The 11378-nt window shown below is 43.6% G+C and overlaps 1 protein-coding gene across 4 annotated transcripts; it reads right to left on the reverse strand.

The window, feature by feature from the left end:
• Window positions 1–310: 310 nt before the first annotated feature.
• On the reverse strand, window positions 311–11076 carry si:ch211-13c6.2 (uncharacterized protein LOC100000125 homolog). 4 transcript variants are annotated; one of them, XM_053863680.1, is made up of 13 exons: window positions 10650–11076; window positions 10286–10354; window positions 7442–7466; window positions 5210–5296; window positions 4987–5132; window positions 4800–4913; window positions 4687–4732; window positions 2700–3552; window positions 1900–2608; window positions 1762–1824; window positions 1283–1384; window positions 972–1203; window positions 311–865 (listed from the first exon to the last, which is right to left on the reverse strand). In XM_053863680.1, the coding sequence occupies exons 1-13, from the start codon at window positions 10719–10721 to the stop codon at window positions 639–641; spliced, it is 2745 nt and encodes a 914-aa protein (XP_053719655.1). In that variant the 5' UTR covers window positions 10722–11076; the 3' UTR covers window positions 311–638. The 4 variants fall into 4 exon arrangements, with proteins under 4 accessions (XP_053719655.1, XP_053719654.1, XP_053719656.1 ...); XM_053863679.1 differs by having other exon boundaries at window positions 313–865; window positions 1900–2614; window positions 10650–11074; XM_053863681.1 differs by lacking the exon at window positions 7442–7466 and having other exon boundaries at window positions 314–865; window positions 1900–2614; window positions 10650–10724.
• Window positions 11077–11378: the final 302 nt, after the last annotated feature.

An 11378-nucleotide genomic window follows, 5' to 3' on the forward strand; every position in this document is an offset into this window, starting at 1 on the left:
TCCATTAATGCAACACGACAAAATATGATTTTAGGTAAAGTTCCCGATTTCCTTTTAAATTACATATATTCTTCTACTAAGCCCCCCGCACCCTCCCCGCAAAAGAAAGCTTGCAGGAGGAAAAAAAAAAGCAGGAGAAAATAAAACATTAATGTTTGAGAGAGTGCACAGCAAAACTTCGATATGAACAAGATACTGACAAGGAAAATGCTTTTATTTTCCTACATTGCCGGTCCATTCCACAGGTTTCAGAACAGCCAGCGTGAATGAATATAAATATGCAATAAAACTAGAATAATCTGCATTACTCTACAATAGACAGGTGATGGACATGTCGATGTAATAAGACAGACATCATGCTTGAAGACATTTCATGATTTTATTAATAAGAATCTCTCCTACCTGTGGTAAGAGAAAAAGGTGGAACAGAAAACAGGAATCATGAGTTGCCACATCAAAAAAATATGCTCTAGGTCCACACATCCATCAAATAAAACGCTGCACAAGATTCAGCTTCTCTGCTGTTGTGGTTGTCGGTGAAGCGCTTTACTTCACACCAGCCAGTTGTCTAAACAACAGAGATCTGTAAAAACAAAATGATGTCGCTGTTATGCCAGTTTTGAATCAAACGCTTCTCATCATTTGCGCCTAATGAGAGCCATCAACGTGGAGTTGAGTTTATCAATATTGCTCGAGTACTGCATGCTTCTCGGGCCTCTTGGATCCAAGTCACGAGGAGGGCCGGCATTGCCATGGAAGTGCTCATTGGGAGCAAGTGGATAGTTGCGAGACTCCATGCTCTCCGATAACCTTTTCCGCATGTGTTGCAGCTCATCTGGATACATCTCTGCAGGACCAAACACTTCTACATCAGGAGGAGAGAAAGAAGAGAAAACAGACAAAATGATTTAGTTCTGAAACTACACAATTGTTTATGTCCAAAGTTCTGACAGCCGTTTATTGAATCAAACCTTCATAAGCCCTTCTGCTTGGGCGCTTGCTTTCTGTGGGACGACAATCCAGCCTCGCTTTGGCGGGTCCGTAGTCATCTCTCCAGCCGCCTCTTAACTGATCATCTCTGTAATCAAGGTCATTTGAGCGTCTCATGTCGCCGTCGTCTCTGACGCGACTCTCATATGGACGTTCCTGAGAAGGTCTTGAACCAGGACTGCAATACTCTTCATTCCTGCCTCTTTTGTTTTGCTTTTAAGAGTGCAAAGCAAAGTTAAAAAACACTTGCACACACCTTCCACGGTGGAACACTAATAACCTGGTCACCTACATCGGTTCTCTCCATTTTCTTGGCCTTGTATTCGTTTAAAATGTTCAGAAGTTTGTTCTTTAGGAACTTGGCGTCCTCTGCATTTTCAATTTCAACGTCATCCTAAAAGCAGACAAAACGTGTCGTGAACATTAATCAATTCATCAATCAATGCATTAGTGTTAACAAAGAGAATCAGAACATTTATTTCTGGTCCTGACTCGAGGAGTGGAACTTAACAATTGAAGTAAGGAAAAACACGGCATTTCATTTGCTCCACCCCCTTTAACGTACACATCACTCTTGTGATGCAGAAAAAAAAGGTCTGGGTCGCATGGGTGTCTTTGCATGGCTTTTCAGCTCTCTACAGGCAAATACTGTGTTGGTTGTCTGTTACTAAAGTACTGAAGAAATACTTGAATACACAATGTTCGAGTCAGTCTGTTCCATACCAACATGCAAACCACTACTATTAATGTGCCACAGTGGCTGACTCTCACCAGCATATCAAGAACAGCTTCAGGGCCAGACATTTCTTTTTGGCGAATTCCCGGAGGATGGTCCTGCAAAAACAAATGAGAAGATTGAGGATACTGATGGGCTGCTACTATTTCACGCATTCAACTATATTCAGGTACCTGCAAATCTGTTTCATACACAGGGAGATGCCTTGCACGACTCTCTGCCATGAATGAACCCCTTTGCGATGGTGGAGGGCCACCCAACACTGAAGAAGAATGTGGTCGGTATTCAGCATCAACTGGACCCCTCTCTCTCCACAAAGGACCATCCAACATTGAAGAATATTCCGGTTGTGATTCTGTCTGGTTGAAGCCACTGCCTCTCCTTGAAGGGCCTTCTGACACCGAAGAATAATCTGATGAAAAATCTCTGAGGCCACTCTCTTTCCTAGAAGGACCTTCTGATCCTGAAGAATACTGTGGTCGGAATTCTGCCTGGTCGATGCTACTCCCCCTCCTCGATGGGCCGTTTAACAGTGAAGAATATTCTGGTCGGAATTCTGTCTGGTCGAGGCTACTCCCCCTCCTCGATGGACCGTCTAATAGTGACGAATATTCTGGTCGGAATTCTGTCTGGTTTGGGACCCTCTCTCTTTTAAAAGGGCCATCTATGTTTGAGGAATACACTGGTGAAAATTCTGCCTGGTTTGAACTCGTCTCTGTTCTGAAGGACCCAGAAAGCACTGAGGTAAATTCTCGATGTTCCACCTGGTTTGATGCCCTTAACCGTCCAGACAACATTGAAGAAGATAATGGACGTAATTCCGTCTGGTTTGGACTCCGATCTGCAGCCAAAGGTCCATCGAACATCGAGGAATACTCGCCTCTGTATCTTCGCAGAATAAAAAGTAAATTGAACATTAAGAGAAAGGTTAGACTCATTTGTTCACTTGAAAACATTCTGAAATTAAACTTACACTTCTCTGGCAGTGGCTACTTCCTCAGCTGTGGCGTCAGAGAAGCGGCTACCTCTCTTTCGGCTACCCTTGTGGTCTTCTGATCCTTCCAGAAAGCGCATGAATGGCTCAGGGATACTGGAGAGTGTCCTCTTCACATCCATGGATGACTGGAATGTTGGCGCTCTGGCGGGCGCTGGGTTTTCAAACCGCTCATTGGGAGAAGAGTCACTCATCTGATGGTAGTAATCCTTCACCAGGACACGACCACGTGGCTCGCTACTCATGACATTTGAGGAAAAGCTGCTTTTGGGCACAGGTTTAGTTGGTACTCGCCATTCTTGTCCTTCTCTGGTTGTGCGTATGTCAGCAGACGACCACTGCTTTTCTGCTTCGGCATAGTGCGTTGGTGCTTCTAAGTCAGAGGAGCTGTAATCTTGCTCATGCCAGGGGTTATCAGAAAACCAATCTTTGTGGCGATCAGGATCAGCACCAGGAGAGTGCTCTTCATACAAAGCCTGTCCACAAGGAGGCTCATCTCTGAGATTGTAACGGGGAAGCACAGGTTTACGAACAACTGGAGAAGGAGAATCCAGAGCTACTTTATCATACAGCCTTTGAAAATCAGGGTCTGAGAACTCTCTCCCTCTGTCTGCTTCGCCCTCATCTACCCAGTCACTCTGGTGGACACTGTAGCCCAGTTTATCCTCTCTTTGGTACTCATGTCTCTCTCCGTTGAATCCATGGGGCACATCTTGATCCAATGAATGGTTGGGAATGTCCCTCCCTTGTTGAAAGGAGTCGACATGTTGCGTTGGTGCAGAATCAAATTTTGGAAATGAAGCATTTCCTTTGAGGTTCTGTCGTTTTTTAGCTAAGAATCAAGAAATGGTAAACGAAAATCAGTGGGTGTGCTATGCAAAAAAAGTTTTGAAAAACAGTCTACTTCAGTCGCCTTCTGTATGTTGCCAGATAAAACAATGTGTCTAAGGCTAGAACTGTCCAGATCCATAAATTTAAAGTGACATTATTTACTGACAGCAGGAATTAATGCAGATATTATGGGATCTAAAACTTTACACAGCTTTCTTTTGCTTCACGGTTAACATTGTTTATCATTAGATTATTAAATAATTTCTACTTTTTCTACTGGAACAGGATGTTCAGAATCACAATAAAATCCTGTGGCAGTTAATGTCCAGCATCACTTGCATTTTTGTGTGTAATTTCAAGTACCATTTATAAATCTTTTAATTGCAGTGGTACCTCGGTTTTCGAACATCTTGGACTTTGAACAAATTGGAGTTCGAACAAAAATTTCGAGATTTTTTTGCTTCGGATTTAGAACGAAAAATCCAGAACTCTCCCGAAAAAAGCCAGAAAAAACATAATGTGTGCGCACCGATCAGCTGACCAACGACGAGCTCTGTTATTGTGTATAACGCAGCCTCTGTATGCAGACGTGTCCCGTTAGCTACATTTACTGAGAGTTTTTTCTTCATATTGAGGTGTAAAACCTTTCCTGTCTCCGCACTGGACCGTGGTAGAGTGTCACAGGGGAGCTGCTCGCTCTCCACACCTCCGAGGCTGGAGCGCTCACTCCAGGGTTTGATGTCCTGTTGTGGGCTGGAGCTGGGACAGGGATGAGGCGAGTCTGGGACAGAGCGTGACTTGGTTTATGACTTTGTCACAGCCAAACTGCACAGAAGCGCACATTCAGAGCTGGACACGCACCGGACACCTCTTCACTTCTGGAGAGACGTCACTCACTCGGCAACCCCTCCCACATGCAGCGGCCACACACATAGAGGAACAGCGCACCTGCAGCAGACACTCTACATTCACTCCTACAAAGGCCTATTTTAAGGCTTAGAACGCATTATTTCTTTTTCCATTCATTGTAATGGGAAAATCGATTCAGATGTCGAACAAATCGCTTCTGGAAAGGATTGTGGTTGAGAACCAAGGTACCACTGTACTTCATCACAAAATGTAGAACACTGCATACCTTTTGAGGGTTGAGATTTCCACACATATTTTACATTCCTCATGGGCTGAAACATAAATCACACTCATTCAGCCATCAAGCAACAAGTAGTCAGCAAGGTGAGTGATACCAACCATTGGGCAACCTCTTCCCTCCTGTTGCTCTACAATCTCTGCCTTGTATCTGATGAGCTTTGTTCCACTGCTGGAGTCCAAATCCCCACTCAACATGTCAGGCCAGTTGGATTTCTGCATGGATGCCGTAAAAACATTAACATATTCACTCAAATTTCAATAAATAAAACAGATCAAAATGATTTACAATATACTTCTGTCTGTGTTTTCTTCCTATCAAGTGGGTAACCATTGCAGGTAGGTTTACATTTTGTTTACACATAAGACACGTGTATATGGGCCATGTAGCACTTTCAGCATTTCCAACAGATGTTTGCTGCACGACACTTAAACCTGGGGAAAAAGCAGATATTATTTAATAAGCATTAAATAACAACAGAAAACTTGAAGTGGGCCGACGTGTTATTTACCGATGATGGGTTCACCCAGCTGAAGATAGTTCAGATATTGTAAAATATCATCGAAGATGGGGACCCTCTGGTCCCTGGTCAAGAGCCCTGAACACAACAGGGAGTCAGCATGAGATGACAAATTTAGAAATCTGTTTTGGAAATATTACAAAAGAAGCTTAAGTTGATGTTTATATTAATGCAATATCACTTGCAGTGATCTGGAAATCACTCCAGGCAGAAAGTGTTTTCATGAATCCTTCATTTATTAAATGAGTTGCACAAAAGAATGACAAGGATTGTCATTTTATACTGTAGAACCACAGCCATGACAGACTTAGTTGACTTGGCAGGCAAGACTGAGCCATGTCACTGAGGAAGGGAGGTATCAACTTCAAGTTGACACCATACACGTCCCGTTGAGGTACCAACTATCCTCAGAGATGTGATCCCCACAGTGTTCATCCCTGTGTACACCAACAGCTCAGGTCAGGAATCCATCAAGCTACAAAGATGGAACTCGCACTTGACAATTTCGAGTCTATGCTCTTGAGAGCTCAGCAAAAGTAAAAAAAATAAAGAATAAAAAATAAAATAAAAACATGCCTTCAGAATGGAGGAGGAGAAACTTTCCATTTTACCTCACAAATATTATATATGGTACCGTTGGTGAAGCATAGACCCCTGTCTATCTTTTCAATGTCATTGATAGACTTGAGTGGGATCAACAGCACCAGAAAAGTTTTTGTTTTTTTCCGCGATCCATGTATACTAAGTGAAATCCGGATTTGGTCTCAAGAATGGGGCCCAGGACTTCCCGCAGTGTTCCTCCAGGGACAGAACACAAGCAACAAGCGAGATGTATAACTGAATAATCCTTTTTCGTCGATTCTCTTATCATAATCGTGGGGGAACCATAATCAAAATCAAATTTCATCCTGCCCTTTTTTTTACCCCCGCAAGCCGAATGGTAGAGTCTGCTTGTGAAATAGGCAAACAAGCATCCTCTTCCACCATCAATGATAACACCACTCTGTTATTACTCAGCAACTGCACAAGACATTAGCAGGACACAAAGGGTCCCTCGATGTTTGAGGTGAGTAATCCACTACTGCTGATAATGAAGGATGCAGATCTGGAGAAACAACTCCCGGAGATAGGAGTGGAATATATGTTGACTAAATAAGCCAACATCAACTACTGCCTGGCGTCAGCAGTCACCAAACTGCAAATGATTTTCTTCAGGACAATGGCTGAATATCAGACAGAACCAGTCACATTCCAGAAATCCAAATCGCCCAGGTGGTCTTGCTTCAAGGACCCCAGCCACCAAAAATGTTTGGTCCATTGTAGGGAGAGTTGACAAGTTTACTACAACTATTAATTGAGAAACTGTCATGCGTCAACGCATCATGATGTCATCGCTCTCTTCACCACAAGCGAGCACAATGCGCAGTAAGAGGGGAAACGGGGATCCACGAGAATTGTGACCCATAAGTCAAAAGGAGTATGGGAACATTTAACAATGAACATCAGAGACTAAAGTGAGAGGCACCATTTGCCAAATATATATATTTGGCAAATATTTGCCAAACCATATTATGAGACAATAAGTACAGAAGTACAGTTCGAAAACACTAGTGTATATAACAATCTACATCCAAGTTTGCCTTTTTTAAATAACTATTCACAGCACTACAATCAGACGTGTCGGCATGTTTGTCAATCAATACACGTCGTATGTCAACTGGTGGACTTGTCATGAAGACAGTCTGTTGCAGCCCTAGTCCATTGTTCAAAGATTAGGCCAACATCTTAAGGAACACGTCAATGAGTTACTCCAAAATCAGAGAGTAACAAGACGATTCCAGTGCTGGCCCAAATGACCACTTGTGTGGCTAGTTGACCACGATATTCATGGCCAGCATATACAGCACACAATAACCCTCAGTTGGTCTCTATGTAAGGGCAGAAGGGACAATCTACACGACCGTGGTCAATATGGTACTGGTCACGGTCTGACTGACAGAGGGACAGCGGCGCAAGTGGATGTCACATGACGCTTTAAGAGCATACAGCCAATACCTACCTTTAAGTCTGAAATATAACATTCAGATCTGACCGGAGGGGCCTCCCTAAAGGTTTAGTCGATTTCCAAATGCCTTCCATTCAGAGGAAGTACTCAGAGTGATGCAACTTTGAAATTAAATCGACAGTTAAAAACGGGGCCCAGGTGTAGGTCATACTACTTACCTTGTGCAACAAGCTCATCCTCTCTCTGTCAGAAGATAAAAGAAAGGCATAGAAAAGTTGGTCAATAACCATTCACTTTCGCAGAGATGTTGGCACACGTTTAATTATCGGCCCAATTACGATGTTCCCAGAGCATCAACTTAATTCCAGAAGTCGGAATCATCTTCAGCAGTGCTTCATTTCCAGTTCGGCCCTTGTTGAACCCAGCGAGCACATAACCCCTGACTGCCGGGGTGAAGTCGTGTCAGCTCCGATTGTTCAATCTCTTGGTTAAAAGATATGCACATAAATACTGGATGGTCTGAACCAGGTTTTTACAGTCAGTCCAAAACTGGTTCGTTGAGCAGGCCAAGGGCATAGATAAGGTACTGACAGCCAGCCATCAGGTATCTATGCCCTCCAGAAAAGCTTATACTCACACCAGTCATTTTCCTTCTATACGCCATTTCCGCCGTAGTTTTCCACTCTTGGTCACTCCCACTGATTCCTGGGTCTCTTTCAAGCACGGAATAATAAGTCCAACGGGTTCTTCGCGATGATCAAACATCCGAGGAATCTTGCCATGAATTGCTTGATGGCAAGCAAGCAAAGGGATAAAAGAGCAGGGATCCAAACTGAGTTTTGATCCAGATCTTCAATCTACAACCCCGCCAAGGAGAAAACACAGTGGTGCCACTGTGAAAGTGTTCATGAATGCAGATCAACTCATTATGGATTGATGAGTTTCCCTTTTTGGTTCCTGCAAACAATCAATCCGAGACCCAAATAGTGCTATTCTTCTCCTCCGGTGAATCATGCCTGACGGTATATGGTAATAGGTGAGGTTTGGGGTGAAACTTTGATCACATCCCATTGTATACCCACAACATTTACCAAAGATGCCAAAACATTTGTAGACCAGGCAAAGGTGCAGTCCTAGATCGCAAATCCAATGGCTATGCAGGGTTCTCCCCAGCATGACATCAGCACAAGGGGCCCCAAAAATGGGATTTCACCCCCAATGCTCTGCTTTTGAAACCTGCTATGATTTAAAAAAAAAAAACACCCCTTTGGGTGTCCAGAGAGTGTCAAGCTCTTAAAAGAGCCTCTATACTCTGCATATAGAATGAACCAGGCCCTTCATTTCGTTCTGGAGCATCTGGACTCCCCAGGAACCTATGCCAGGATCCTGTTTGTGGACTTCAGCTCTGCCTTTAATACAATTCTTCCAACTCTGCTTGAAGACAAGCTTCGCCAGCTGGACGTGCCTGACTCCCTCTGCAGATGGATTACAGACTTCCTGACCAGCCGAAGTCAGCGTGTGCGGCTGGGGACGACTGTCTCTGACACTCGGACCCTCAACATTGGGTCTCCTCAGGGCTGTGTTCTCTCTCCATGGCTCTTCTCCCTGTACACTAACTGCTGCACCTCCAGCCACGAGTCCGTGAAGCTGATCAAGTTTGCGGACGACACCACCATCATCGGGCTCATCTCAGATGGAGATGAGTCGGCTTACAGGAGGGAGGTGGAGCGGCTGGTGTCCTGGTGCAGCAACAACAACCTGGAGCTCATCGCTCAGAAGACAGTGGAGATGATCATGGACTTCAGGAGAGTAACAGCTCCTCCGTCCCCTCTCATGTTGGCTGGTTTATCCATTCCTATTGTGGACTCCTTCTGCTTCCTGGGAACCACCATCACTGAAGACCTCAAATGGGAGCCAACCATCAGGTCCCTCATCAGGAAGGCCCAGCAGAGAATGTTCTTTCTGAGGCAGCTACGAAAACTACGACTGCCGACGAAGTTGCTGGTGGAGTTCTACACAGCCATCATCCAGTCCATCCTCACCTCCTCTATCACCGTCTGGTACAACAGCGCCACCTCCAGAGACAAGAGCAGACTGCAGCGCATCGGACGTTCTGCTGAGAAGGTGATCGGTTGCAGCCTGCCACCTCTTCATGACCTGTATGCCTCTAGGACCCAGAGACGTGCAGGTCGGATCAGAGCCGACCCTTCTCACCCTGGACATAGACTGTTTGTTCCTCTTCCCTCTGGCAGGAGGCTACGGTCCATCCAGACCAGAACCTCCCGTCACAGGAACAGCTTCTTTCCCTCGGCCGTCAGATTGTTAAATTCATGAACAGCCTTGTTGTAATGTTATTCTATTTATTTTATTTTATTTGTTTTTTGTTGCACTTTATTCCAAGGCACTTTCCTAGTCAGTGGGCTCCCCACTGACCATGGCAATAAATTTGATTCTGATTCTGATTCTGATATCTGGCAACATTTCTCTCAAGCACACTGAGGGAAATATGAGAGGTCTACAGGACCAGGTGTCCATTAAAAAACCCTTATTAAGATTCCAATAATGGACAGTTGGCAGCGATCCGGCTTCCAAAACATAAAGAATCCAACAGAGTCCTGCTTTCACAACCGCCTCCATCCAATGCGTTGTTAATAAAAAATAAAAAAAAAATACTGGAAACACTGACGGTTCTTGTCCATACTGGACAAGAAATTAGTGCTTCACCTTTGTTGGTGCTGAGCAGATCCCTGAGCACTGTGTAGGTGATTTGGGTCCAGTGAAATTGTCAAGTCCAGTAAGAGATGAGACGTGCACACAGCTTGTAGGCCAGGAAGCAGTGAATGCAGATTGTCTCCGGCCTTCGCGGTGGAGTCCTTATCCCCATGATTCCGGTCAGAACATGTCTGGGATTTTGACTTACCATGGTTTGTGAATAATCCCAAACATGTCTGGCACCAACAGGTAGTGTAACCAACAAAAGATCAGTGTGAAAATAACATAATTTCAAAATGCAGATGACAAATGCCTGCAAAAATCGATCCTCAGGAATTCGTGGGGCATACCTTCAAATGACTGGTAGTTGTCAAGTGTATCTTGTACAGCGAGTTCCCTTTGATGGACTTTTCACACACCTATGAAGAGCATAGGAAAATCTTAGAACAGAATCGAGCAGTTTTGCAATCACAGGTTGAACTGTGATATCCCCCAAAGTATATTATTTGTATAACATCAACCGATATATATATATATATATATATATATATATATATATATATATATATATATATACTGTGATGCATTGAATGTGTATTTAAGATCAACTGTCCAGGCCAGTGACAACGTAAACAACCGTTCACACAGGATACGCTGTGACACTTAGACAAGTAAATGAATTACAAAAGAAAGATGCCTCAGTCAGTGACTTACGGTGCATGTTATGAAATCATTATCGTCTTCGTAAGGAGTTTCGAAGCTATCCGCAGTAGACAACTCCGTCATTTTGCCCCAAAATAAGCACAGATAGCTTCTCGACCCAGCGCCTTAAAGTTCCTGAATGTGTTGACAAATAAATCTGAAAGCGCAATGAAACGCAACGCAGAAACGAAAGGTCAAAATTATATCGGAAAACAAAGGGCAATTTGACAAAAACAGTGTAGTGTAGGCAACGAATGCGGAGTGCTTTGGTTTCCGTTTAAATCGTTGGCGCTGGCTCCGGTGCTGTGGGGTTATTTCGCCACCTACCGCTTTGGCGTACAAACTTCATTCCTCTAACATGGTATTCACTACACTGTTACAGTTGTCTTTAACACTGTTCACATAAAACACGAGACTACGTCAAGACTACAGGGAAAAACAAGCTAGGAGATTTGAAGTGAAATGTCTGGACTAAATAGATTTAAAGACAAATCTTGTTTCAAGAAACAAGAAGGAAATACCATGTTGCAACATCCATGTTGCATATTATGGAGGAAATTTCTCTTCTTTTAACCCTAGAAAAAAAATTTATATTATATATATATATATATATATATATATATATATATTTTATGTCCTTATGACCTCAATGGAACACTTGCTATGAAAATATAGTGCCACTTCTTTGAATAAGATGCTTAGGAACAGGGTACATCTGGCTTAGCTTTTCCCATTCCACAA

The sequence above is a fragment of the Synchiropus splendidus genome, chromosome 4 (assembly GCF_027744825.2).
Source record: "Synchiropus splendidus isolate RoL2022-P1 chromosome 4, RoL_Sspl_1.0, whole genome shotgun sequence".
Classification (NCBI taxonomy): Eukaryota; Metazoa; Chordata; class Actinopteri; order Syngnathiformes; family Callionymidae; genus Synchiropus; species Synchiropus splendidus.